This window comes from Cyanistes caeruleus, chromosome 9 (assembly GCF_971803275.1).
Source record: "Cyanistes caeruleus chromosome 9, bCyaCae1.hap1.1, whole genome shotgun sequence".
NCBI classification, from domain to species: Eukaryota; Metazoa; Chordata; class Aves; order Passeriformes; family Paridae; genus Cyanistes; species Cyanistes caeruleus.
In genome coordinates this window covers 26,417,221-26,445,039 of record NC_141709.1, presented here as the reverse complement: position 1 = coordinate 26,445,039, position 27,819 = coordinate 26,417,221, and the positions used below count along the sequence as shown (strand labels likewise).

At 46.5% G+C, this 27,819-nt stretch overlaps 2 protein-coding genes and 1 long non-coding RNA gene across 6 annotated transcripts; 1 reads left to right on the top strand and 2 right to left on the bottom strand.

The window, feature by feature from the left end:
- Nucleotides 1-130: 130 nt before the first annotated feature.
- LOC111933085 (cytochrome P450 4B1-like) lies at nucleotides 131-12,155 on the bottom strand. Its single transcript, XM_023932471.2, has 12 exons — nucleotides 11,248-12,155; nucleotides 7,222-7,366; nucleotides 6,533-6,577; nucleotides 5,870-5,997; nucleotides 4,247-4,371; nucleotides 3,980-4,131; nucleotides 3,305-3,411; nucleotides 2,614-2,804; nucleotides 2,013-2,146; nucleotides 1,801-1,865; nucleotides 1,513-1,595; nucleotides 131-873 (listed from the first exon to the last, which is right to left on the bottom strand). The coding sequence occupies exons 1-12, from the start codon at nucleotides 11,425-11,427 to the stop codon at nucleotides 705-707; spliced, it is 1,524 nt and encodes a 507-aa protein (XP_023788239.2). The 5' UTR covers nucleotides 11,428-12,155; the 3' UTR covers nucleotides 131-704.
- EFCAB14 (EF-hand calcium binding domain 14) lies at nucleotides 10,870-26,707 on the top strand. Of its 4 annotated transcripts, none has more exons than XM_086842264.1 (10): nucleotides 10,870-11,434; nucleotides 13,607-13,755; nucleotides 16,779-16,924; nucleotides 18,542-18,640; nucleotides 20,387-20,497; nucleotides 21,308-21,388; nucleotides 22,258-22,449; nucleotides 22,969-23,080; nucleotides 23,916-24,050; nucleotides 24,862-26,707. In XM_086842264.1, the coding sequence occupies exons 2-10, from the start codon at nucleotides 13,701-13,703 to the stop codon at nucleotides 25,029-25,031; spliced, it is 1,101 nt and encodes a 366-aa protein (XP_086698390.1). In that variant the 5' UTR covers nucleotides 10,870-11,434; nucleotides 13,607-13,700; the 3' UTR covers nucleotides 25,032-26,707. The 4 variants fall into 4 exon arrangements, with proteins under 4 accessions (XP_086698390.1, XP_086698388.1, XP_086698389.1 ...); XM_086842262.1 differs by lacking the exon at nucleotides 10,870-11,434 and adding an exon at nucleotides 12,376-12,678; XM_086842263.1 differs by lacking the exon at nucleotides 10,870-11,434 and adding an exon at nucleotides 12,408-12,678 and having other exon boundaries at nucleotides 23,919-24,050.
- On the bottom strand, nucleotides 26,705-27,774 carry LOC111933089 (uncharacterized). The gene is made up of 2 exons (XR_002866517.2): nucleotides 27,461-27,774; nucleotides 26,705-27,362 (listed from the first exon to the last, which is right to left on the bottom strand). It is a non-coding gene; the product is annotated as an uncharacterized LOC111933089 (long non-coding RNA).
- Between the last annotated feature and the right edge of the window lie 45 nt (nucleotides 27,775-27,819).

The window sequence follows — 27,819 nt, the reverse complement described above, 5'->3', positions numbered from 1 at the left end:
TTCCTGGCCTGTCCAGGGTCGTCTCTTGCTGCTCATGGGCTTCCTCTCCATCTTCCATTTCTAAAAGGGTTTTACACAGCATTTATGATGAAGCAGGCAAGCACCAGCAATATAAACAACACAGCTGCTGTTGCAAGAAAAATTATTGGTTTATTAAGACAAAAATTACAGAATATTTTGCAGTTTGGGCACGATTTCAGAGCTCAAACTGGAATCAGTGCTTTCATCAAAACAGAGACCCACTGAGTGTCAGAAGTGAGACAGAGGTCTGTGGCAGGCTGCCCCCACTGCAGGAGAGGAGGGCTGACCTCTAGGCACTGAGAAAGGTGCTGATGACGGAGCAGGGCTGGAAATGGTCACGGATTTGGCCAGGGCACGAGTGTGAAGGCAGGATTTGGTAAGAAGGAGGCTGGTGGGCCCTGCAGATGTTGCCAGACCAGCCCTTATGGCAGTGCAAGGGGACGGACAGCGTGGCCATGCCTGGCTGCTCTCAGATCAGTGCCCTGGAGCAGATGGCAGTGGGTCTGTGCAGTGTCATCCCAGCCACCTGGGCTTAGCCTGAAAAGGGCTTTCAGCTGGTGGACGAAGCACAGAAATCAGGAATCCTCATCCCCAAATCCTGCCCTACACTTCTGCCCCAGAGAAACATTGTCCCGTCATCTGCTTGGTCCCTCCCTCTGGTGAAGGCAGGATGTTTTCCAGCATCAGCGGATTTTCTTTAAATAGAGGTGAATCCCGTTCTTGGAGCGAAGGATGATCCGAGTGATTTTGAGGGGAGGCGTGGCAGGGTCGGGCAAGAGCTCGAAGCGCAGCAGGGTCAGAGCCAGCGCCACCTTCATCTCGTTCATGGCAAACTGCTGCCCGATGCAGTTCCTGCGGAGAAACCGAGCAGCTGGGCCAACTCCATCACAGTGCAAACCCACACAGCCCTCCCAGCCCTCCCACACCAGCACACCTCTCATAATTGGTGTGCTGGTGCTTTGGGCACCGGGCAGTGCTTTGGGCAGTGAAACCAGGGGCTGAGCAGGGGAACTGAGAGGAACACGGGCAGCTCGTGATGTGATGAGCACGGAGAAGGAGAGAGATGGGGAAGCCAAAGGCCAGCAGGGATGAAGTGGTGGGTCTCCAAGCAGGGAAGGTCTGGAAGGTGCTTGCCTTGCAGGAGTCAGCACAGGGCAAAGGAAAGGATTGGGAGGAGAGGGTAAGGGGGGAATCAAAGGGCAGGAGGGTGGGGTGGGGTCTCTGCGTCATGGAGAGGAGAGCAGTGAGCTCAGAATGCTGCAGGCTCCCTACAGGATGCCGACAGGATGTTCCACTGCTTTGGGAACCACTTCCCTGTCCCCAGGAGGGGCTTGGCAATGTTGCCTTCCCATTTTGCCTGCTGGTATCAGAACCCCTCTGTTGTACAAACATTTATATCCTCATTTAACTGTTTAACTATGTAATTCTGCAGGGCCAGGACAGGAGATGGTGACTCTGCTGACTACTCCTTCAGTGTTCAATCCCCTTTACCTCATTCCAGCAGAAAAAGGCAGAAAGGCATGAGAGTGCCTGCCAGAGACATTTTCCGGGGAAAAACGGAAAGGGTCAAACACCTGGAAATTAAGAAAATGCAGCAAGAAAAAGTGATTATTTAAAGAAGACAGTACTGACTGGTATCTTGAGAAATGTGACACCCTTTAATTTATAAAAGAACTCCACAGTAGAGAGAGAATTCTTCTCTCCTGCTAACAGGTGAAGGGTACATGGGAAGAGGCACATCACAAAGGGAAAAAATTAGGAGATCAAAAGAAAACTCACCAAAGGATCTTTCCATACTGCAGGGTTTCTGTGAATGAGGTAAATGCTTATTGCAGTGATGCTGCCTGGAATACAATTGAGGAGGAGCAAAGAGCTCAGTGACAAAGAAACCAGCCAACATCTGCACAGCCCTGCCTGAACATCAGTGCCAGCCAGGATGCAGCTGGTGCCTGAGAGCAGAGTTTTGTGCAGCAGGAGTGGGATTTACAGACCTTCTGGCAAAGTGCGTCCATCGGGGAAGGTGATGGGTTTGCTGAGCTGCCGGGACACGCCAGGCACCGGCGGGTAAAGGCGCAGGCTCTCCTTGATGCACATGGTGCTGTAAGTCATCTTGCCCAGGTCCTCCCTGTTGGGACACGCAGGCTGAGCCCCACACTCCCCCCACTGCCTGGGCTGGGGGGTCCCTTCACCCACAGCCATCCAGCCCCTCAGCAGACCCCCCCTGCAGCAGGACAGAGGGACCCACAATGCCCAGCCACAGGCTGCTGGGGGCTGGGGATGCCAGGACACCTCTGAACAGCCACTCAACAAGTGCAAGTGCAAAGTGACAGCAAAAAGTGAAAAGCACAATTATGATGTCCTGTGGTGAGAAAACAGGAGAGAGCAAAGAGAAGTTCTGGTGGCCCAGGACTTGGGATGGCATCCAGAATTTCCCTTCCAGGGTGGCAGACTTAGCTGGAGAATCTGCTCCATCCTGTGAAGCCCCTGTGCATGCAGCAGCCTTTAGCACCCCCAGCTTTTGAAGACATCACTCACTTAGAAATGGCAGCAATAGGAAAAGAGTTACCAGCAGAGGAAATGGTGCAACCTTACCACTGGATTGTCTCCCGGTCCCCCAGGATGCCCTGGATCTCCTCCCTGCACCGTTGCTGGTGCTCAGGGTGTATTGCCAGGCAGTAGAAGAGCCAGGAGATGCCACTGGCTGTTGTGTCATGGCCCTCAAACATGAACGTGTCCACCTCAGCACGCAGGTCCTCATCAGACAGTGCAGCTCCATTCTCATCCTGACAGTCCAGAGACACTCTCAGTGCCCGTATATATGAAATTTATGTATATTACAGTAACACATGCACAGACATATATACATATGAATACATGAATATCCCAGTAGGGGCCATTATATTCTCTCAGCTGTTGCCAAAGGAATGTGATAGTGTTGTGGGGTACACATAATCAAAATCAATGTCTGTTAACTCTCAATTCAGGGCCCCTTTCCCTTCACTTTTAAATCTCTTTATCCCCCCATACTAAACCATCAGAACTACAAAGTCCTTCTGCATGCTGTATACCCAAAAAGACACTGCCAACATTTCAACAATGGAAAATTGGATCACCTTGGTCTCTTTTCAATTAGCCAGGACTGGGCTAATTTTTTCTTTTTTTCTTTTTTTTTTTTCTAATGGCTTGTGCAGTCCTGAGGGTCTCTGGTGGTTTGAGGCACCCCTGCAAAGACTGACTGGCTTTTGCACTCTGTGTCCTGCCAAATACACTCTTCATCACTCACTTTGGCACACAACAGAATGTCCAAGAAGTCCAAATGTCTCTTATTCTGGATCTTTTCAAATTCCCGTTCATCTTTAAGGGATTCCTTTCGTTCGTGGATGACCTTGTCTGGGGGAGAAAGGGTTAAAGGTTCAGCAGGGTCAGGAGATGCCAAGCTGCAAAACTGTCCTTCCTTTGAATGCAAACCTCACCCGAGGAGGTGAGCACTGCTCAGCCCGTAATGCATATGACCTGTGCTTCTGCATGCCAGGCACTTTGGCTTTTTCAGCAGTATGGCAACAAATGCCATGGATATTGTCATCCTTTCCTGCAAACTTCTTTGCATAGTTTGTTTCTCAGCCTACTTTACACACCCCTCATGCATTAAAATCACGCCTGGCTTGGAATGAAAAATCATTCCTTGCACTGGTGCTGCCTGCAGTGCCCATCCCTTGTCTCACCAGTTTCTGGCCATTTTACAGGAGCATTTCCAGAGGGCAACTCCTCCATTAGTCCAGTTTAATGACCCAGGAGCTGTGAGACTCCTTTGCTTCATGCCTAGATCAGACCACTGCTGCAAGCTGATGCCCCGCTTGGATCTCAGCTCTGAGCCTCTGGGCAGGATCACTGCACAGGCAAGGAGAAAACCTGACTGCCTCTGCCCAAAGTTTTGGGAGAAGATGCCAGCAGGGAATACCTGTGTGGTCATGAGCAATCCTGCAGGCCTTCCTGAACTGAAATCCATGGGGGCTGAGCCAGTAAATGATGTCATTGTGGTAGGGGAAGATGCGGAGGCGCTGGTGCACCATGTGGCAGAGGTCATAGACAGCCTGGATGTAGTTGTTTTTCCTGGAGAGAAGGGAATAGGAAGCTTGTAAATTTGGGAGCACAGTGACAACAAATTTGCCCACTTCCCTTCTGAGCTGCAAACTTCCTGCCAGGGTTTGGGGCAGCCAGCACTGACCTGGTGGTCTGGCAGTTGCTGTGACAACTGAAGGCACATTTCATGATGCTATCCAGAGTCATCAAGCTGACGTGCTCAAAGAGCTCCACTGGCTTCCCATCTGCTGTCAGCTTTTCCCACTTATCCTAGGGCACAAAGGAGACAGAAAAGAGAAGACAAGGGTCAGATTTGCATGATCTGCAGTCACCCCCTGCTTAAATGAGTGCTCAGATAGAGATACATCCCAGAGAAATGGAAAAAAACAAGGGGATCTATTAGTTTCCAGCAGAATCCCAGAGACCAGAAGCCAAGAGTGGGATGGTTGACATGAGATTTGCTTCAGGCAGCTATTCTTGGATCCTGGTGGTGGTGAGCCCTGCCTGCTACACCCTATCCTGAGGCAAGGGCACCCTGGAGAAGCCCAGGACAGGTGCATTTCTGGGTGATGGGGAGTTACCAAGGTCTCTATCCGGATATAGTGTGTTTTTCTGTACAGAAGCAACATATGCTGGCATTTGGCTTCACTGGGTGTGTTCTTGAGCACATTTGAGCTTGGTGCCCAAGATGCAAACTTTGGAGCAAGGTTTATTCTCTGTCACATGAACTCTGTGCCAGCGTGTTTTGCCAGCAAGCAACACAGGAGCTCTTGCTCAACCTTTTGTATAAGGGATCACTAGAGAAACTAGAAATCCTGCCTCTCTGCCCCAGAGAGGATGAATCCTCTGTCCCCTCGTGGCTGCAAAGAACGAGTGGACTTAAAAGCTGAAAAGGGAGGGGAGGGAGGAGCAGGGTCACATCCGAGCTCCACAGCACCAAACCAGGTTTATGGGGACAGATGCATGTCCGTAGCACATGCAACGATTGCCACCTGGTGGCTCGGGCTCACACACTTGGCGCTGTGCACAAGAAATTTCAAACTCCCAGGCACTTCTGAGCCTTGCAAAAGCTCTCCTGGCTCTCCAGCCCCAGGCTCCTGGCTGCTCCCCAGGCCAGTAGGAATCCAGCCAGGATCTATTTGAAGCTGCTGGGGAGGTTGGAGTGAGGGAGGTGAAGGAGAAGGAATAGCTCCAGCATCCAGAATCCTCCAGTTCACATGCACAAAGCCTGGTGCCCTTCTGTAATTCCTACTGGTTTCCATCCTGCCAGCACCAGTGGATTGAAGAACAGTGCATTTTCACTGTTTATGAGGCATGGCAGGGATTGCAGTCCAGTCATGTTGACAGCAAATAATACCCTTCAACCTTAGGTCACAGTACAGCTCTGCTCCAACCTTTATGTTTGATGGATTTATTATGAACATTTATTTACCTCAATTCTTTAACTTATAAGAAATTGCCATTGGAACTGAGATCATGCACGGTTTGGGGATGGCAGGAACATTAATCCTGAAATCTCACGATCCCAAGGCAGTACCAGGGGCACTGTCACTGCAGAGAGGCTCAACCTGCTCATCCCTTCCAGGGGATGCCCATCCCTTCCAGCTCAAGGGCAGGGATCTGGGGTGACTCAGAAAGATTGACCACCAGGACACAGCGTGTCCTTACAAGTACCAGATAATGAAAACCCTGCTCCAGCATTTACCTCCTAACCAGACAGCATGGGGAAAAGAAAACAGGGCAGAGAGAGGAGCACCATGAGTCCTACCAGCATCACGTTCGTAGACTCTGCCATCAGGCCCACGTACGGCTTCAAGACGTCGTAATGAAACCCCGGAGTCAGGAGTTTTCTGTGTTGGTGCCATTTGGGCCCATACAAGATCAGCAACCCTTTCCCTGGGGAAACACAGGTGAGGCATGTTTTACTGGGCACAAGCAGGCTGCTCTCAGCTGCCTGCAGACACAGCCTCAGCCTGCTCAGAGCGTGATTAAATCTGCTATCTGAGCTGCTGGGAAAGGGTATTTCCAAATGCTGCCATGAGTCCCAGAGTTCCCAGAGCAGAGCAAAGCCCTGCTCATCAAAATGGCACAACGGTATCTCCGAAAAGAAACACCAACACTACTGGAAAAGAGAAGCTCAGAACAGACCAGATATATTTTTCACCAGTCCTCTGATGAATTTAAGCTTTTCCCATCACCAGTCTTTGCTATCTATGGAAATGTAAGTATTTGTACATATTTATATGTGTTTGAACTTTCTTTCCTTGAAAATAAATAGAACTACTTAGCACCTTTTTCAGTAAATGTAATAATTTCAGGAAGCTTTTAGCTGTAACTCCATCAAGGAACAGGTACAATGCTGTTTATTTATAGTGTGGTTTTGACTAACTTCAGAATCATTCCTTGCAGGCAAAGCCTTGGGAATACATACCAATCCATGGGACAAGGTGTTTATAGCTGACGTTATCCTTGGGATCTGTAAAAAGAAAACAAAGAAAGAGAAAATTAAATGGTAAAGGTTTCAACAGCATGAATCCAGGTTTGCAGCTGAAAGCTTCCTCTAGGCTCTTGCATTTGGCTGGGTATGAAGCAAAATCAGTGACATCTCTGCCACTCACAGTATTTCAGAAATAATCCCAGTATTTCAACACAAAACAACTTTGTCTCTGACAGCTGCAATAAACACATATAAAAGCAGATGCCCACACTGGAAAAAACAAGAATATTGGTAGTTCAAAGTCTGTGCAGTGTGATAAATGATTAACCCTCTCAGACACCCCTCTTCAGCACCCTATCCCCTCAATGCACAAAAGATACTTCTCTGCAGAAGGAGCCAGAACTCTGAACCTAGAAAAAAGCTCCCAGGTGTCTTCTCCTGATCCTGCTGGGATCAGGCACTGAGGAGTTAAATTATCAAGGAGCACTTGAGGAAGTCTGATTTTCCAGCAATGGATTTGGAGTCAGGTCAGCCCTGCAGCCCTGTGCCTGAAGTACCCAGGGCACAACATGAAGGAGGGGTATCTCTCCATGCCTTTAGATGATTTCTGCAAGAAAACCTCTCTGTGAAACCCTGCCTTGCTGAAAAATTGCTGCTCCCCATCTGAAGCCATAATCTCTCACCTCCTCTGCCCAACAGAACCTTGGCATATTCGGGGTCAGTGATAGCCAGAAATGCTGAGAAACTGCCAAACCACACAGGGTGAGCATGTGGGTACTTCTGTGTCCAGATCTCTGCCTTGTCCAGCACTTCTTCCTCCTTGAGAAACTAGGTGAGGAGAAGAAAAAAAAATAAAGAATACACAGATTTGGAGGAAAAAAAAAAAATCTCCCAATACACTGTCTTAAAAGTTCAGTGTCTTTCTGAGCACAAAACCAGGTAAGGACAAACAAGGTGTTTTTCCTCTGTGTTTGCAGAGCATGGGAAGTAAAGATGTCTGCTACTTTTAAAGCTCCTATAATTCTTCTTCATCACTTATCTTAAGCTAGAGAACATCCTTAGGCACTGTGGTGTTGCCTATCAGCTCATATGTGTTATCTGCTCTTTTTTTTTTCATGGCCAGCCCATAGAGGACTCAGATTTGCCCCAGACAGCATCTGCATTTTGTGGCATGCAACCACATTCTCACTTGCACTTGGCTGAGCAATTAGCACCCTGCAGCTGGGGGAAAATACAGCAGCCAACAGCATCACTGCTGCCTCTGCCCCAGTGCAGCTGTGGGAAACCACAGCCTCCTCCAGACATTTAGGTGGAGAAGGCCAATGTCCAGAAAAAATTCAACAGAATCAGTCCAAAGTCACCAATTTGTACAGAGAAGGGAACGCTGGTTAATAACATTACATTAAGAATTCATTGATTTTTGGGAATTGAATTTTACAGGCAATGTAAAATTTCTAGGAGCTGGTGCTCCTGGAAAGATTTATCTCCTGTCCTTGGAAGCTGCAGTCTGAGGAGCAGTGTGAGCACCAGCATTCATATCAGCAGCAGTGGCAGGTTGACTCTGAAGTAATCACCACTTTATTGCTTTTACAGCCTGTGTTGTTATGTACAGGCAATAGACAAAGAACAAGTGCAAAGATCCACAATCACAGGCAGGGGGAAAAAACCACAGAGACAAAACAATGTAAGATTCTTTTTTTTATTTGAAGAGGAACTACTCTGGGCCAATATGCAGGGGGAAGGATTTTGATAAGCTAGGTCTGACATAGCTACTGCTGCTTTGACTTGAAGCTTGAAAGTTAATTAAATCAGCATTCTGGTGCAGAAATCAGCCTCAAAGTCACCCTGTTGACTGTATTAAGTGAATATTTGCTCAGTTGCTTTAGTTCTGAGTTAGCTCAGCTTTTAGTCTGGCTGGTATTTCTCAACCCAGGCCATGGCTCCTACTCAAATAATCACCCACATCAAATAATCAGCCACACGTGGCTTGTCTTGGAGAGGATACTCATGGGTCATGGGGTGTCTGCCAGGGGCATGCCCAGGTTCAGCTCCAAGACTGAGCCCCCCCTTTCCTCACAAACTGGGGGATCCCTGCAGCACATCCCATGTGTCTCCCACATTCAGCAGAATTATGAACTACAACCAGCTATTATTTATTACAGAAAGCTCAAGTTTGCTCACTCAAGTTCAAGATTTTGAACTTAATAAATAGAACCATCAATTTCTCTGGCTTCAGGGATCAAGTTTTGGGGCAAAAGGAGGAAGCCCTCCTCAGCACCCACTTCTTCAGCGAATGCCAGCAGAAGCAGGACATGGCATAGTGCCTTTAGCTAAGTGACACCTGAATATGTGAAACTCCCTTTGATAGGGAGTTGTGGATCACAAAAAAAACCCCAAACAATGGAACTAATAGAAGATCCTGGGCAAGTCTCCCTGGAAGAGGTCCTAATCCTAGAAGCCTTTACATCCAGCCTTGCTTTGGAGCTCTACCCTTGGCTTGTGCTATCAAGAGCCACCCCTGTGCTGGCAGAGGGTGGTTTTATTTGAGAGGAGAGGTTACCCTCAAGGTAAGTAACCTGCTGCACCGAGCAGTCCTGGAGCAGAGGGTGTAAAGTTCTGTGAGCTGCAGAGGCTTGCAGAGAAGGCTCTCATGCCTTGATCAGGGCTCCAGCTACATGTCTCTGCATGAAAGACCATGACTTGTACTTCTTCTTCCCTTGGGGGCTTGAAAAGAAAAGTACAAACCCCACTTGGATCTAAGAAAGAGAGGTAATTGCCTGATCTCGTACTGAAATGCAAGTTTTGAAATTGATCCAACACTAAAAGCATCTGGGAAAGCTTAAGGGCACTTTTAATGACTACACACGGATAGCAAACGAAAAGAGAAAACACATGAGCTGCAATCTGGGCATGAGGGTGTGCTGTGGGCAGCTGGAGCCGGGCTGGCTCCTCCCCACACAGGACAGAAGTGGAAAAAGGGCATCCGAGGGACTGACAGGGCAGTGACCCTGCTCTCCTCTGCCTCCCACCAACCCCGGCCATGGGCACTCACTTTGGTCAGCTCAGGGCTGGCACTCTGGGTTTTAACTAAGTCGTGCTGCTGCAGTGAGACTGAACAGCTCTACACAACCTCTTCCTGATATTTTAATGTCATTTCTACTGAGTGCTTTGGAAAAGCAGAGACTAATACACAGAGAATGCTTTCAAACAAAAGTGATGTATTCCCAGGAGATCCACCCAGAGCATGACAAACGCGTTTGAGATTCTAAATTGGCTTGGATCAAAACTGGGAAACAACCAGTTAAATCAGAAGAGGAAATGGCAGTGCTCCCCCTGAACACAGCTTACAGGTCCTCCTCGAGGTGTGTGCAAAATCTGTGCTCACTGTGTGCCCAGAGAATTGCTCGTTTCTTTGCTGGCTCGATGGGAATTCAGTAGCATTAATCAGCAAATTTTAAATCTTTAAAAAAAAATGAATTCTCAAACATTGTCTGAGGTAAAAGTTGAGGCACCAACAATCTAGGCATGATAACAGCAAGTGATTAAAAGTGGTTAACAGCACAAATGGTTAAACTTCCTTCCAGGGCACATAGTCACAACTAACAGACAGAACATACTTTATAGAATTGCAGTTTGAAAGTCTAACTGGCAGTGTAACAAAGCCCTGAACTGGCCCATCTTCATGCTTATATTGCCAAAAGACTGCTTGTCCCGTCCAGCACAGCAAAACTGGCACTGCCACAGCACAGAGACAGCGAGGTCTCCTCCTGGCTTCCCAGCCACTTTTCAGGGTGCCAGATATTTAATGTCCCACAGAAGTGGCCGCGGCAGGACATCAGCACAGCCCAGCGGAGGGAAAGGTGATTTTAAGCAGCCTTTAGGAAGTATGGAAAAGCCGTGCTCATCAAGCAAACTCGTGAGGCTGCTGATGACTTGTGAAAATCTCTTTGCCAAGGCAGCGATGGTGATCTGTGTGGGCAAGTGCGTACCTCGGGGAATAGTCATCCCTGCCACCAACGACCAGAACCAGGCTCGCCTGTGTACGTGCGTTTAATTACTCACGACCTTAATGCGACTGTAAGAAGAAGCACGGCCCCTGCGCTGGATGCAATGAGCCGGATGCAATGCCTGTGATGTGTTTGGTGGCTGAAACGCGGCACAGAATGATCAGCTGTCTGGTTCACCTGGCCGTGAGGCCGATGTAAGCTGGCAGAGGAGAGAAAGTGCCTCTGGATGCCGGGATCAGCGAGCATCTGCCCAGCATCTGCCCAGCTCAGCGCCCAGGGAGAGCTGCAGCAGCCCTGCCCTGGCTGTCAGAGCGGCAGAGAGGTGACAGCGGAGCCTGCCCAGGACAGAGCAGCGCGGCTCTGCTGCTCCAGCACCGCTGCCGGCTCACAGCCCGGGATGACCTTGCCGATGCCACACCGTGTTAGTTCTCTCCTCCCCGGCGAGCCAGCCACCACCCTTTTCCACCGCGCAGTCTGCAGCAGCCTGCGGGAGCTCTGCGGGAGCCGTGCTCTCGCTAACCATCGCAGACAAGGAAAGCGCATTGGTCCGGCTGGGAAAAGGACTCCCCACCTCTCACCCACCCAGCAATCCTCCCGGACCACGGGGACAAGTCCCACCAGCTTCATTCCCACACGCCCCTCGGGAAAGCTGCTCCCGCACTCCCCCCCGCTCCCGGCAGCGCAGAGCCGGCTCTCCCGCACCTCGAGGACGTGGCCGAAGAGCCAGTGGGTCGGGTGTCCGGGGAAATCGGCCAGCGCCCGGAGCAGCTCCCGCCGCCGGTGGAACAGCTGGATGGCTTTCAGCAGCACGCAGGTCAGGCAGAACACGGCGGCCAGGTGCAGCACCCTGGAGACGTCCACGCCCAGCCACAGGAGCTTCATCGTCCCGGTGAGAGCCGCCGGCGGCTGCCTCCGGTGTCCCCCAGCGCCCCGGCGGCACCGGCCGCGACAGCCAATGCGGGGCGGAGAGGCAGGTCCAGAGTCCGAGCGGCTGCCAAATCACGGCAGCGCTTGTTGGGAGGGAAGGGAAAGGAAGGGAAGGGGAGCATCCCGCGGGAGCGCCGCACCGGCTGGGAGCGGCTGCCCGCCCCGAGTCCCCGCCGCCGGCACCGGCTGGCTCCGCGCCGGCACCTCAGGCTGAAGAGAGAGCGAAAGGCCGTGCCCTGGGATTCCTCCTCCCGGGGTCTTCATCACATATTCCTGCCTCACGGGGTTTCACCCTCATTTCCACTCATTCTCATCCCGCATCCCGGCTGACAGCTCCCGCTCTCCTTCCCTGTCTCCCTCCCGGGCACTGTGCGCCGCATCCCAGCGCCGACCGGGACAGCATCTCCCGGCAGCGACCGCGGGGAACCCCGCACCGGCCGGGCTGGCCATGCCGTGCGTCAGCCGAGGGCCGGCTACCGTGGCAACTTTGGCACGGCTTTGGCACGGTTTGGCGGCAGGTAGAGGGCAGGGGGCTGCCGGGCAACACCGCTTCCTTGCCCCCGGCTATCTCTGCGAGCAGCGGCCCCCACCGCGCCCGGCGGGCGAGAGGACGGAGCGCAGCCGCGGCGGGCGGCACCAACCGGGCCGTGCCCCGCCGCGCCTCACCGCCCCCTTCCCCGCCCGTCCCAGCCGCCGGGGGCGGGACTCGAACCCGCGGCCGTGCCCGCTCCCGGCGGCCCGCGCGGGGCGGTCCCGCGGCGGCCAGTGGGAGCGCGGCTTGCTGGCAGGCGGGCGCGGCGCGGCCCGAGCGGCCATGGCGCGGGCGGGGCGGGCGGCGGCCGTGGGGCCGGGCGAGCCGCCGCGGGGCCGGCGGGGGGGCAACAGCCGCGGCCCCGCGGAGCGCCTGTAGCCGCCGCCGGGCCGCAGGCTGGCGAGCCGGGGCGCGCTGGCGGCGGCGGCGGCCGAGGAGAAGGAGGAGGAGGAGGCAGGCGGGAGCCAGCCGCCGGCCGCGCCGCCGCCCCACAAGAGGATGAAGAAGCGGAAGGAGCTGAACGCCCTCATCGGCCTGGCCGCCGACGGCCGCAGGAAGAAGCCCGCCAAGAAGGGCTCTGGCCACCGGCTGCTCCGCACCGAGCCGCCCGCCTCCGACTCCGAGTCCAGCTCCGACGAGGACGAGTTCGCAGGGGCGCGGGGCCGCTGCGGAAAGTGAGTCCTGCCCCGGCCCCGCGGCCGGGCTGCGCTGCCTGCGGCGGGCCGGGTTCGCAGCCGCGGGGACGAGGGGCTGTGTGCGGCCGGGGACTGCCAGGGGACACCCGGAGCTGCGCTGAGCCTGCCCGACCCCGCAGGTCGCCTGTCTGGGGGTGGAAGTATCGAGTCGCAGGATGCCTTGGGTTGGAAGGGACCTTAAAGATCATCTAGTTCCAACCCGCAGCCGTGGCTAGGGTCAGTTCCCACTGGACCATCCCCTGGCTTGCTTATTTATTTATTTATTTATTTATTTATTTATTTATGCTGTTTTGTGCTCACCGCAGCACAAGTCCTTGTGGACTACATTTGGGGGCAGCTCCTGGAGATGCTGGCCGCAGTTACCCGTGTGTGTGTGTGTGTGTGCTCTGCGTGGCACCGACCTGCGAGCTGGCGCAGTGCTGCTTTGCTCGGGGACGTGCTGTGCTTTTGCCAGTAAATAAGCTTTTCAGTTAAGTAACAGCATTAATTATGGGCCTCTGTGCATACCTGGAAGTAGGGATGTCTCAGGGAAACTTGGGCTTTCGTAATTTAGAACGCTCTAGAAGTACTTGTCGTAACACGGTAATACCTCGTCTTGAAGCGTGTTTTTCACGCTGTCAAGCAGATGTGCCTGACATAAGTTTATGTCAGCAGAGCAGGATATTTTAGTAAAGGGAACCTGACAGCTGCTTCTAAATATGCTAGATGTTTCCTACTGAGGATAAGCTGACTAGAGAGTAACAGCCCTGACCTGACTTTATAGCCTTATTTATTCCTGAAAATGCTCCTTGTTAGCCAAAATGCGTGCTTTTAGAATGCTGTCCCTTACTTTGCTCGGACGGCATTTAAAGTAACACTTTCCTAGGCACTGCTGTATATTCACAAACTGTTACTTTGTTTTCTGCAGGGGAGACTACCTGCGATGCTGCAGGTTCTGTTACCCTTTATGTGCATTTGTCATTCTTGCTGCTTGTGTGGTCGCATGTGTTGGCTTAGTCTGGATGCAGGTGGCTCTCAAGGAGGATTTGGATGCAATAAAGGAGAAGTTTCGAACCAGTAAGTATGAACATTACTATTTCACATTTAATTTGGGCAGTATGAAGAGCTTTAGTTGCTTGCCTGCACAGTCAAAGTCTGAAAATACTGAGTAGACAAATAACATCGGAATTGAGGAGTGCTCTGAGCCAAGAAAACAGACTTAGTGAATCTAAGGTGAATGTTATATATTCTTTCCTGCTCTGTATCTTCTGAGGAGCAGAGACACTGGACTGGGTGGGCCTGTAGTTGCTTGTATATGTATTTCTAAAATTCCTGACTTTGGTCTTCAGAATGCTTTCTTCCAAAGAAAGACCCTATTTAAAAAGTTCTCATCAGACCTGTCAAAACAGTCTAGGAAATTCTGGGGAAAAAAAAAAAAGAAGAAAAACTGTGTTGTTGTCTTGAACTCTTTTAAAACCTCTGATGTTTGCTGTGGAATTACTGAAATTTGAATGTTGCTTCACTACTATATTTTCTCTCTGTATCCTCTGAGTGTTTATCTTGCTTGCACTGACTCACTGGCCTGTTCTTGTTCAACATTTTTACATTGGGTTACGTGTGGTGTAGAGTTAATGTTTAATACTTTGAAGTGTGGAGTTCAGATGAAGTGTTTTGCTTGTAAAGCTCAGGTTTTCTCTGTCCATGTCAAGATTCCCATGCCAGGATTTTCAATGTAGTAACTTCCGTAGGCTGAGGTATAACAAATGGTGATATGTGCATGGTAAGGTACTCTGTGTACCTACCTGTAGGCACAAGATGGGTTTTGGTGCCTTATGTTAGTAGGGTTTAAAGTCCTGTATAGATTGAAAAAGTTAAGCAAAGGTGTTGTCTTGATTGTGGTGAAAGAGGCATTGAGGGAGAGTGTGTAGAAATTCTTTGCTGTTGCTGTTTGTGTTCCTGTTCAGGTGTGTGAGGTGGGGAGTTGTCTGTCAAGGTGGAACAGGCTGGCTGGGTGTGAGAGAATTGCTGATAGATGTGCTTTTGTATTAACTGATGTTGAACTCTAAAAGTTGCTGTCCACCAGTTCTGGAGAATACCTTCAGTTCCAGGTGCTGCTTTGTGAGTGTTCCCAGCAGCTCTGGAGTGGTTGTTTCAGTGTTCTGGGTCAGCAGCTGCTGCTCTTTGTGGACTGCTCCTCTTTAAGGGTGTGCTGGTGGTAAAAGTTTTGCATGAGGACAGCGTTTGTTTGCTTTGGTGTAGTTAAGTTTCATCATTCCTGTTCAACACAGGCCTCTTTATTAAAGCAGCTGTTCTCCCTGAGTGTATTCTCCCTGTCTGGCAATTACAGATGGGCTTGTTTTCTTCTTAATAGCTCTGACAGAAAAGCTGTGTGTTTAATGCTTTGCCGGGTGATAAACGTGTCACGTTTCCTTGCTATCATAATACCTTGCCTAGGAGTTGGATAGGAGCCTCACAAAGAGGCACAGCATTTAAATACAACAACACAAAAAACAGGCAGCAAGAACAACCTGGTTCCCAAATCAGGTAATGTTTTGCCTTGGTGAAATGTGTGGGTGAGCAGAGAAACAAAGGCAGGTGACCCATCTGTCGTACAGCAAGTTTGGAAAAAGAACCTTTCTCTGAATCTTCATCCAGACTTTTTTCCCCATCAGAGCAGATGTTTGTGGCAGTATTTGATATATTCTGCCATCCTTTGCACAAAGTGAGTGTGGCATGAGTGCTTTTTATAAACAAGACATCTTTGTATCAGGTGTGTTTGGAAAAGGAGGAAGTCATGTAGTGTCTTCCCTTTGATTGTCAGCAATGATGCTAAGAACACATGTGGCATTTAACCTTCCTAGTGCTGCAGAAAACTCTTCAAGTGGAGTCCCACTGTTCACAGTTAGGGTGGCAGAATAGAAAATAATTCGTCTACAAGAGCCTATGAAAACATGAGATTCAGTGTGAGATGCTTTTGTCAAATGCACAAATTAGTTCTCAGTCTGGGCTAAAATACATCTTTTGAGGTCTTACCCAGAAGTGTTGTTTGGACCTTGGGTCATCCAGGGCAGATTTCTTTGCACCTAGAAAGTTCTTTTAGAACTTGCTTAAAGAGAAGTGAGGTAGGTTTCTGAATATGCACAGCTTTCCAGTTTTGTGTGTTTGGGCATCCACTCCACAGGCTTCTCTTTTTGACTGGATTGATCACACATGGAATTTTTTTCTGGGATCTGCCAGCTGCACATCACACAGGTGCCTCTGCTCTTGGCAGTCTGGTTGGAGCGATGGCTGTTTGTTGTGGAGCTTTCCAGTGCTGCCTTACAGGGTGGACATGCAGGTTTTGGAGAACTCTCTCATCTTCATCTCAAAACCTTTGCTTATTTGTTTCTCACACCTAGGGATTTAGGATTGCCTCACAGTACAGCTAAACAGCTTAGTCACTGCAGATCTGGAAGAGCTGCATTTCTCAGGCTCACTGGAATTGCTTTGTGCTGCATGTTTCCCCCTTCCTGTAGTATTAATTGCAGTAATAACTGACTTAATTTGCAAGGACCTTGTTTACTGATTTGTTTACCAACAGCCATTAGTGTATAAGCTTATACATTATTTTTTCAGTTGTCTTTCTGTCACACAGAGCAATTAATTACATTAATCTCCTTGGAATTCACTTCAGCTCCACTGCAGGCTTGAAAAGGGCACTGAGGTTCATTTCATCTGCCTCCTTTACCCTGGGACTATTGGCAACTCTTGTTCACAGGCCCGTTACTATTTCATGTTCCTCTGTGGAGGTAATGCAAAATAACTGCACTAAATAAAGACCTACTGAGGTTTGCCAGAATGACAGGACTAAGCAAAGTGTTAAATTTAGTACAGTCTCTCTGGGTTCTCTCTGCAGATATTGGTACTCTTAAAACAAAAATAGAGCTGTCATTCTGAGCAAACACTGAATCCAGACTGGCAATAAACCCATATGTAGAAACTGTTATTGTCTTTTTTGACTGTTGTAGATGTTGCTGTTTGTAATTTGTTTTATGCCCTTTAATGTTGTTTACCTGGATTTTTGTTTTGGTTTGCTTGTAATTATTTTTTCATTTTTTTAGTGGAATCTAATCAAAAGACATCATTCCAAGAAATTCCTAAACTGAATGAAGATTTGGTGCAGAACCAAAAGCAGCTAGAGCAAATTGAGACTGGAGAACTGGGGCTGAGTAAAATTTGGATAAATATCACAGAGATCAATAAACAGGTGAGAGGGGATCAGTCCTCAGTTTTGAAAAATAATAAAATATTCTGTTCCATTATTTTTTAGGGAAATTAATTTTATCTAAGGGCTTCTGTTACAATATATGTAGCTTTTATTTTTCAACTTCAACTAGAGTATAAACTTCATTGTAAACAAGTGAAAAACAGCTTGAGCTCCAGCTGGGCTGGAGACTGATCACAAGAGGAGAAATTGCATAACTGATGGAGGTCAGGCAGAATTTAAAAGAACCTGAGAACTGTGCAGTTCTTAATTTTCCTGCCAAATATTTTTGATGTTTATGATGGGAGATTTTGACATTTCAAATTTCTGAGAGCATTTTGTAAGTGTGGAAAAGAGTTACCTGACTCAGAACGAGCTCCTGTTGCTACAAACTAAGGCCTGGTGTCCTGTGAATATAAAACCTGATAACACACTCAGCCTCTGAGCTGGTGTAAATCTTGGCACTGTCATGGGGCTAGAGCCAAGCCACTTACCAGAGAGCTCTTTGCTCAGCTGCTCTATTAACTCACGCTTCAAATAAAGCATCCAGCAAGGCTTTTACTGAAATTTCTCCCCTGGAGGGTAAAAGTTCAGAGCTGCTCATAGTGAATGTCAAGAGGTGTGTGGGGTAACTCCTCTTGACCCAGGTACTCTGGTTTAATTTGTTAGAGTACTGAGGTGCCTGCTTAGATTGATTTTTTTCTTCAGTCCCATGTGGTGGTTAAGTGCTTACTGGAGCACATCTGAAAATTTGATTTGCTCCCTTTAGCATCTCACTGTTTTAGACACAGTTATTCAGGCTTTTCATGAGACTTTTAAAATGCTCTTATCTGCACCTGGCTGTTAAAGATACTTGCACGTGGTTCTTGCAGGCTCTCAGGTTACTTCAGGGTCTGGTTACAGTCTGAGCCAAATCTTCCAGAAATCAAAATTTTCTTGCTCTTTTTTTTTTTATCTGTGAATTGTTGGGATGAGCTGCTGGGAATAATCTCAGCCAGTGTACACAGCTGTGAGCTAGAGAGCCTGCATGCCAGCTGATTAACATTGACCTAATGTAAAATTAGGATCTTTTCCTCAACTTGCAAAACAACTTTATTTTTTTAACCAGAAGAAAGTGAATTTTAGTCTCTGTTCCACTTGTGCTGCAGAGGTTTTGGATGATAAGCGCAACTTCTTTGCCCATCACTCAGCTGGAGAGGTTGCATGGCTTTGCTGGGTTTTACCAAGCAGGTTTTGTTGTTAAATATGAAAGTGGGTGATGGTTTTCTCTATGTGAAGACTTCTTGCACAATTTTTGAAGTCTTTCTCGGGCAATAGCCTCTCTCTAAGAGGATGAATGTAAAACTGGCAGACAGTACTTACTGAAAAGAAGGGTTTTCTGTGGTTTTCATTTGGTTTTAAAAAACAGTAAAATGAAAACTTGCTCTTTTACAAGAGGCAGAATATTTTTAATGTAGCCTAGGCAGGACTTCTAACCTAGAGATAGGAGTGTTTTTTGTGTGTACATGTATAATTTCGTATCGCCTTATGTTTTAATGTTGCACATTAAGCCATCAGTATCGGGGGAGGTCAGAACCAGGATTATGTCGCCTAATTCTAAGTACTCCTTTTTGGTTTTAGATATCAGTATTGACCTCAACAGTAAATCATCTCAAAAACAATATAAAATCTGCTGCTGACCTGATTTCTCTTCCCCTCACAGTAGAGAAACTTCAGAAGGTAAGTACTGTAAATGTGGCTATCACTAAATGTGCTCTGTGTGTTAAGCTGCAGCTGGGCTCCTGGGGACAGCGCTGACAGCAGGAGCTACCTGAGTTGCAAGGAATATTTGCTTCTCTTGTCTTTAAAATTTGACTTCATAAATTGTATAGTCCTGTGATAATGTGTAACAGGTCAAAAAATTAAAGGGCTTGTTTATCCCTCTTGGACATGCATTTGTTTGTATTTTGCTGTCCCATATTGGAGCTGATCTTTCTGGTTACTTTTCTTCAAGTTGCTAATCTTAATATCATGTGAGACACTTGGAAAAATGTCTGCAGTTTTATAATGGCATGCAAATAGGTGGTTTGTTTAGCTTTTTTAATTGGAAAAGGAAATTTATTGCTTTCTGTTAATACCATGTCTTACTGTGTGCCTTACTGAGCATTCTTCACCAAAGAACTGTCCTGTTTATTTTGGTTAAAAGAATGGCTTGTTGAAACTTGCCTAGCTTTTCCACGGCAGATCTGTTTATTTAGCAGTAAACATTTATGTTGGGCTAATGCCTAATGTTAGTCCAGTCTTTGTGGCATTATGGCTTTCCTCATCTCATTTCCTATCCCTAGAAAATGAATGTATAATCAACAAGCTAGTGATAGGCAAAGCAGTGAGTGTGGTTTGGCTGATGGGGCTGCCAGGATTTCTTTTTCTGGGAAGAGTACAAAGCTGTTTCCTAAGCTCCTTATTTGCTGCTACAAGCAGGCTGGATTTGCACTGTCAGAAGCAAGTCAGAAGGCATGTTGTTATCAGGAGTGGGACCAGGGCAGTGATTGTCCCCCTGTACCAGGCACTGGTGAGGCCACACCTCAAATCCTGTGTCCAGTTCTGGGCCCCTCAGTTCAGGAAGGACATTGAGGGGCTGCAGTGTCCAGAGAAGGGCAGTGGAGGTGGGGAAGGGTCTGGAATACAAGTCTGAGGAGGAGCAGCTGAGGTTGTTCAACCTGGAGAAAAGGAGACTCAGGGGGGACCTTACCACTCTCTACAACTCCCTGAAAGGAGGCTGTAGTCAGGTGGGGGGTCAGGCTGTTCTCTCAAGTGACAAGTGGTAGGACAAGAGGAAATAACTTAAAACTGTGCCTGTGGAGGTTTAGATTGGATAATACAAAAATTCCTTCACTAAATGGCTTGTCAAACAGTGGAGCAGCTTGCACAGGGAGCTGTTGGAGTTGCCATCCCTGGAGGTATTTAAAGGATGTGTTAAAGCTTGGGGACATGGATTAATGGTGGACTTGGCAGTGCTGAGTTAATAGCTGGACTCAGTCTTAGAGGTTCTTGCCAACCTGAGTGAGTGATCCTATGACAAGGCTGAGTTTCTTATGTGGGATTTGGTTTTCTTGAGCCTTTTTCCTTGCAGGTACCAGTTCTGGAAATAAGGATGCCTGCTGGCTTTAAAATCCTGAAGGATTACTGAGGGAATTCCTCTTGGGTAGTGGCTTTTGTTCCTGCTGCTGAAGGGTGCTGAAGGTGTCCTGAGGTCCTCCAGGGCACAGGTTGCTTTGGGTGTAGTTTGCAGTTTTGAATGCAAAAAAACTTGCAAATTCTTCAAACTCGTGTGCATGATTTTGCAGGTGAGTTTGAAGAATTTAGTTAGTGAAACTGCAGTCTGCCTGCAGTTTCTGTAGCAAAACGTTGTGTTTAGCTGACTGGTACTTTGGGACAGTGCAGTTTTAGGAAGGCTGAGATTCCTGTCATCTTTTTTTATTGCAGACTGTGGCCAACATAGGTAGCACCCTTACCAGTGTGGCTCATGATGTTGAAAATATACAGACAGCTATTGAGGAATACAAGAAATCCATAGAAATACTCCAGAATGATGTGGTAAGAAAAATGCACTTCTTAAACACTGCCTAATATGAAGCAAGTTAAAGAAATGCTTGGAGTTCTGTCTTTTACCTTTGAAATACTTCTGAGGTTTCACTAGGTTGGTACATTAATTAGTTAATTTTCTAATCTCTGTGAGATTTCTGTATGGTATCAAGTGCTTGTTTCTCTGGAGCCAAAATTGTTCCTTTCTACACTTCCTATCCTGCATATTTTTGCTTCCTATTCCATGGATATAGGGGCTTGGGAAATGCTCCTGTGAGATGCAGAGTACTGCTTATGGTAACTGTCTACACTGTTTTAGGTTTGGGGATGTCAGAAAATTGATATAAATTTTTGGTTGAATTAAGAATATATATAAGGATGAAATTACTGACTGTCTTCAGCAGAAACTACTCACTGTATTTATCGTGACCTCTCACTTGATGTTAACAAACTGAGCCAATAATTAGAGTTTTTCAGCTAAACTACTGTACCAGAATTCTTGCAGACAAAATCTAAATTAGACATATAATAAAGCTTGATTCAGTCAGTGGGTGCTCTAAAAACATTGCAGATATGGCAGTGTGTATGGTAGCAGTGAAATGTGTATCATAATACTTCATTAAATGGAGATGAGTTAATTAGGAGGGTTTAATGAAAATAAATTTGGACCTTATGTGTCTGAGAGAGAAAACTATTAGCCTTGTTAAAATACTGCATGTACAGCAGACCTGAGTGACTGTAATTGTAGCAAAACACCCTCAGCTACAGTCTGCCACTTATTCACAGGGATTTTATAACACAATTTTCTACTTCTTTCCTTAGAAGGAATTAAAACAGCTGCCTTCACTTCCCTCCACTGCTGTGCCAAGGACTGAGGGAAATCAGACAGAATACTGCAAAAAGGTATTTTTCTCCCTTGCATAAGTAATTTTGGTACGAGTGTCATGGATATGTAACTTACCTGTGTGTTTTGCAGTACTGTAGTGTGAAAAATTTGGTCTTTGTCAAGGCAATGCAGATAGCATGCTTTAAACCAGATCATAAGGTAATTGTGCTGTAGTTCCTGTGTATGTGGAAACAGGAAAGTACCCTGGTCTGAGAGTGGATTTTTTTTTGGATTCTGACTGGATGAGGAGTAAAAAGACTGAAACCAATATCTGACAAATTATAGGTGTGCTTTGCTAAAGTAAATGAAAACAAGTTAAAGGCTTTTAGTGGAGTGAATTTTATGGCAGGTACTTGCTAATCTGAGCAAACTCGGGAGTGGCATGTACTGAGTCACCCTTACTGTAATGAGGTGTGGAAAGCAGTCATTCAGCAACAACAGCAAAAAACAAACGCTTAATGTGTAGGTGTTTAGCAGAATGGGTTGGAGCTGAATGACTGCTCTTACTTACATTTAATACAGTCAATATCTTCCTGGAAAATGAATCCTGTATATAAATATGCCCAGTATGTGCTTTCTTGGGAAAAACCATTGTTGTGCTTACAAAGCTTGACCTGGAAAATGAGATGAATAGGCTTTCTGTGTTCACTGCACAGCTGAAATGATTGTATTAGCAACAAAGAGGTTAGCCCTGGGGAAGAATCTCAGTTTCAAACTTTTAGAAAGTTGGAATAACTTTCTGGAAGCTTCCAGTTGGATGTTTTTAGTGGTGTTAGTGGAGAGGCAGCCTGAAGTCTGCACAGTTAAACTGGGTCAGTCGTGTTGTTAATAGCAGGAGTCACTGCAGAGGTTGGGTAAACTGACACGTGCTCTGTTTATATTTCAGGAAAGCCAGGCACTTCATGCAGCTTTGGAGCAGCTAAATAATACTGTAGTGGTGTACCAAAAGTTGAATGACATCAAGCTTCTAAATGTGGATGCAGCCATTGGCAACCTCAGCCGGAAAGTTACACTCTTGGAAAACTCTCCCCTGGTTGTGAAAAATCTGGACAGAAGAGAGAACTCGTCTACCATGGTGGTAAGTGATGGCTCAGGGTGTCTACTCAGGCTACTCCTTCCCTTACACTGCAGATACAGCTTTTCAGACCTAACTAAAGAAAACATCAGAGTGAAATTTGAGGTACTTAGGAATTAATTTATAAAAGGCTGGAATTTGTTCCTTAACAGATAAACCAGCATTAAGAGTGTCTTAGAAGCAATATTTCATTTCTCTTCTGCAGTTTCTACAGGAAAGTGTCCAAACCAGTGTGACATTTAAGAGTTGGGTGGGTGCTTTATGAGGCAGGATTCACAAACTTAGCTATGTTTTTGGAATCACTCTGGCATAGATCTCTTAAGACCCAGTGAGGAGCTAAGTGGGAGTCTGCATTTGTTTAACAGTGGTAAAATTAAAAAAAACGCCAATAATAAAAAAAAACTCAAATACCTCAAAGTCAGTCAAAAATGCTGACTTATTTTAAATTACTACCTTTTCTAATCTTCTACATCTACTGAAGGGGTGCATTTTAAGATGTTTTTTTTTTCTCTACATGTGCAGGAAGCGGGAACTAGAGATTCTCAGGAATCAAAACTAAAAGAGACTCTTCAGATGATCAGTGCTCTCACAAGCAAGTCAGAAAATGACATACCCATTGAGGCACAAAAGAATGGTAAGAATGTCTGGTAACAGTAATCATAAACCTGGAGGTTCCCTGTGTAATTCAAAAAATACAAAAGTAAGGTGGATAATTAGACTCTTCCTTAAGATTTTGATGAAGGTATTTTTAGTTAAAGTGGTAGGAAACTGATGTTGCTAAAACAGAAAACTGTGTATGACTTCCAAAGTTTGAAGGTGACTTAAAATACGTGTGGAAGGATTCATGTGGATCAGTAGTTGGTGTTTGAAGGCAGGCAGTGATGAACTGTAGAGCTTTATACCAAATAAAGTCTGGTTTTACCTTTTCAAAATGTAACTAACAGACAGGAAAGGTCTCTGCCAACTTCAGGTCTGCACTTCTGTTGAACCTCAGATTTTTAAATAGTTCATTACAATAGAACTATGCTATGCTCTATTACAATAGAACTGTAAGCACCTGCTTGTTCATTCCAAGCAGGTGCTTGGAAATTTAGACCTTGCTGTTGGGGAATATTGGTATTGATAAGGTGAAAGCAACTCAGGTGGGCAGATGTAACTTACTTAATGAAGCTTCTTCAGCGCCCTCAGAGTGGGGAGCAGAAAACACTCCTAAGTCATTGTTTGTGTGGGAGTTTATAAATACACACCTCCTAATACAGAATGGAAGATTAAAGCTGTTTAACGTGACTGTCCCAAAACTGTTCTTTCAATTAAAGTAAAAAGGGACAACACTGCTACATTCTGAAATATTGCAGCATTCTTATTACAGCTACTGTGATAAAAAATAAATCAGTTATATTGTATTTTTGTTTGGTTTTGCTAGCTATAATTCTGTGGAATTAGTAAGACTAATAGAAATTGTTTTGTAGCAGTTGAAAATAGTCAGAGTACTACAGCAAAGCCCACAGACCTTTCAAGGGTGGCTTCAAGGTCAGCTGATGACAACACAGAGAGAAACGGGCAGCTGAGCCATCTGTCCTTACCAGGAATTTCCAGCATTGAAGGTATGTCCTTTTTAGGCTGACCTTTTCTTCTGAGTATTTCATGTAAATGTTCAGGAGAGGATAAATATAAACATTCTGGGAGTTGTGAGATCAGTTTTAAAATCTTGAAAATTATGGGTTTAAAAAAAAAAAAGAAAAGAAACTGAAAGGAAATAATAGCATGTAAAAGAAACTGAGAGTTAAGCAGGAGTGTGCATTATTAGTGAATTATAATTGTTTTGAAAGTATTACATCGAGTGCCTCAGAGACAGGGAGAGAAGTCAAGGGCAGAATTAACATGCTGAAGGAAAAAGAAGTAGCTATGAGTGTGTATTTTCTGGGGCTTTTTTCTGCTCTGCATTATTTTTTTCCAAGAGAACGCTGCCTGGTCAGATGAATGGTTTCTGGATCTTGCTGTTCAGTCTCTTCAGCTCCTGAAAGGGCAACTCTTAGCATCAGGAAGTGAATAGACACTTTTCCCTTTATATCATCTGTCCCGTTGGTATAGCAACAGTCATTCAGAGCTTGCTTTTGTGGGGTATAACTGCATCTGTATGCAGTTAGCAGTTGTAAAATGGGCTGCTAGCTGTAGCCAGAAATAGGGATTAATTTCTTCAGATTTAATGTAATTTAATCCAGGAATGTTCATGCTTTTTTTTCTACTAAACTGTTACCAGCAGCTTGAGACAAAACAGGAGGCAAACACTCACTCAGGGATGCTGTATGTAATTAGGGGGTACTAAGAGACAGTGCTATAAAACTGGGAAAGCAGCTCATAGGATATTCCTGTGTACTTAAAGGAGCTGATTCTCAATCCTTGTTCTCTTTGCAGATCTTCAGAAACTTTTTGAAAAAGCAGATGCTGATGGAAAACTCTCACACAAAGCTCTTCAAAAGCTGTTTGGCTCCACAGCCCAAGAATCCCAGAGCTTTAAGGAGTTTGACACAGATGGAGATGAGAAATACACACTAAAAGAACTGAGATTAGCATTAGGTGTATAGAATATACATTTAGAAATGTGATATTGGTGGATGTTATTGTAGCTAAAGGAAGCTACAGGACATAAAATTACAGCTGCACTTTCAGTGTTTTACTGATCTTTGGAGCTAAATTACTGTACACATTGCCACCTCTTTTTTCAGTTGCATTTATTGAAAAGTAATTTACAAATTTATATGTCGATAGGACATAATATTGGGACTTCGTTAAAATCCAGAAAATTCCCAAACTTGGAAACATTTTCCTCTCATTATTTCCTTTTCAAGGAAGTTATTGGTTATAATTTAAAATGTGTACATACTAAAATAAAACTATGGTTTTATATTTCACTGAAATTTGCCTTAAATTAGAGAGCTGCACTTTATGTAGAGCAGAAGAAAAATCTGTCTTATGAAGATGGGCTGCTTCTGCTTGTAAATATGAGATAGAGTAAATTATGCATATTTAAGGAGAAGTTGTGTCAGGGGCTGTGTTGGTAGTTAGCAGTTTATAATGAGAGGCTGAGCCTGGAATGGGAGTTTAAGAGCTTCAGCTAAATTTCTGATTTTTACTAAGAATATCAGTGAATAAATTTGGCCTCAGTCAGAAGAAGGCAGGAGGGGTAAGTCATGCCCATCTATAGCAGGATGTATTTTTAAAGGGAAGAGTTGAAAGTGTTTTTATATCATGAGCCTACAGGAGCAATTAACTTGCCAAGTGCTTGGGTTTTCACTTCAGCATTCTTTAGGCTTTGCTGTATTGCATTCAGATTATATTTTGTGAGATGAGCCTGTCTATTTATTTTTTTTAAATGAACATATTGAATAGCTTTAATAGATGCTTAAGAGGTAAAAGCCTACAGTGCAGCCTGCTGAGCAGCACCTGAGCAGTTCCTGCCTCAGCAGTGCTCTGATACACTCCAGGAGTGTGAGCAGGTGGGAAGGCCCAGAGAAGACTTGTGAGCTCTTTCCTGGCTATTGTGACCGTAATCCCTTCTTGGTACCTTTATTTTTTGTCTTCTTGCCAACAGAAGGATGTAAAAAGCTGTGTAGACATGTGCAATGGCATCATCATTCTGTACTGACACATGGTTTGTAAGTGAGGTTTCCTTACTAGAGGAACTTAAAGATCTGTTCATAGTAGTGGATCTAAACACAGAGTATATTTATTACCTTCTGGAACATAGAAAAATTATTTTTGCAGAGGGGATTCTCTCTTGCAGACTAGATCAGGGCCAAGTTTGGTAATTTTGCTCACAAATATCACTGATCTTGTTATGAGTTTCTTGCATGATTAGTGAGTTGAAGTTGCCTACCTTGCTGAAACATCAGCTTACAAGGAAGTCCGTTCATAATTGTTGATTTTTATATAACTTTAGACTGGATGTTTTATCAGTAATTGTATTTTGGAAGTATGAATCAGCAAAGGAATGTACAAAATGGAGCTCTGTTGCCCATTTCCTAGGCTTCTTTCACTGTCGCTCTTCTATCCTGTTTGGGTAATGCAGATGCCACCCAGTACCAAAATGCTTTTGATGTGACATTTGAAAATGCCGTATTTAAAAACAAAACAAAACCAACAAACCTTGGCTTTAGAGAGGACGAGAAGCCAACCCTTGCTTCTTGCCACTTCCCATACCCTTTTATACACTACTGTATAATTCCTTAACCAAATAAAGAAAAAAAGCAATAAAATGTAACCATTCTGGTATTTTATTTGTACATATTGTATCATAGTCATACGCCAGAGTTTGCAAAATATTTTTGGAAGTTTATTTGTATGAAATTTAATGTCACCTTAAAATTTAAAAGATTATAGTACTGCCTTGTGAATCTTCTATTGTTTTGTTTTGTTGTAGTCTGCTTTACTTTTAGAAGGCTCTTCAGCTGCAGTAGTGAAAATGCCGGCTAGACCTGATGTGTGCTGTTGCACGGCTGTGCCCAGGGAGCTCAGCTGGTCATTGCTGGGACACGGCTGCCCAGGGCTGCTTTTTAACTTGCATGTCGATGGCCAATTGCTGTGGTCACCTGTAGGATGGGCTTGTGCTGTCAACTAGCCAAAATTCGAATATCCCTAGGTACAGCGGTCTCTTCTGTGCTGCAGGCTGGGAGCACCGGTCCCATCCCCGCGTGGTATCTGCTGTGCCACCGCTCTGCACCCCGCGTCCAGCCCTGACGCCAGGTGTGGGCAGGGTTCCTCCCCTGTGACCATTTACAGTGCAGATGAAAAGCCGTGAGTGTAGTAAATCCACTCGTCCGGATCACCTCCGTGCCCTGACTCGTGCGGCTGCTGGTGCGGGTACCAGAGGGGCGGCTGGATGCTCTGGGCACAAGTCCTTGAGAAAAAGGCGGTATCTGAAATAAACAGCAATGAAGTTGTGAGAGCAAACTGTAACGGGAAAAGAGCTATACGGTGCTGTGCCGTGGCTCCTGGGTTCGCTTTCGGGCTGTACCTGTGGGTTTGGGTGACCATTGTACCTCCCCTGCGGTTACCGGCCTGCGCCGGGAGCGGGGCCGTGCCCACCGCGCTTGTTCGCTCCGCGGCGCTCCACCATGTAACGTGACTTTTGTCTCAATAAAAGCTCCTTTCCAGCGTGCGGCTCCGGCAGGTTCCTGGCGGGGCAGGTGGAACAGGGCGGGCCGAGCTGAGGGGAGCGGGGCCATGGCGGGGCGGGCTGAGGGAAGCGCGGGGCGGGCCGAGGGGAGCGCGGGGCGGGCCGAGGGGAGCGCGGGGCGGGCTGAGGGGAGCGCGGGGCCATGGCGGGGCGGGCCGAGGGGAGCGCGGGGCGGGCTGAGGGAAGCGCGGGGCGGG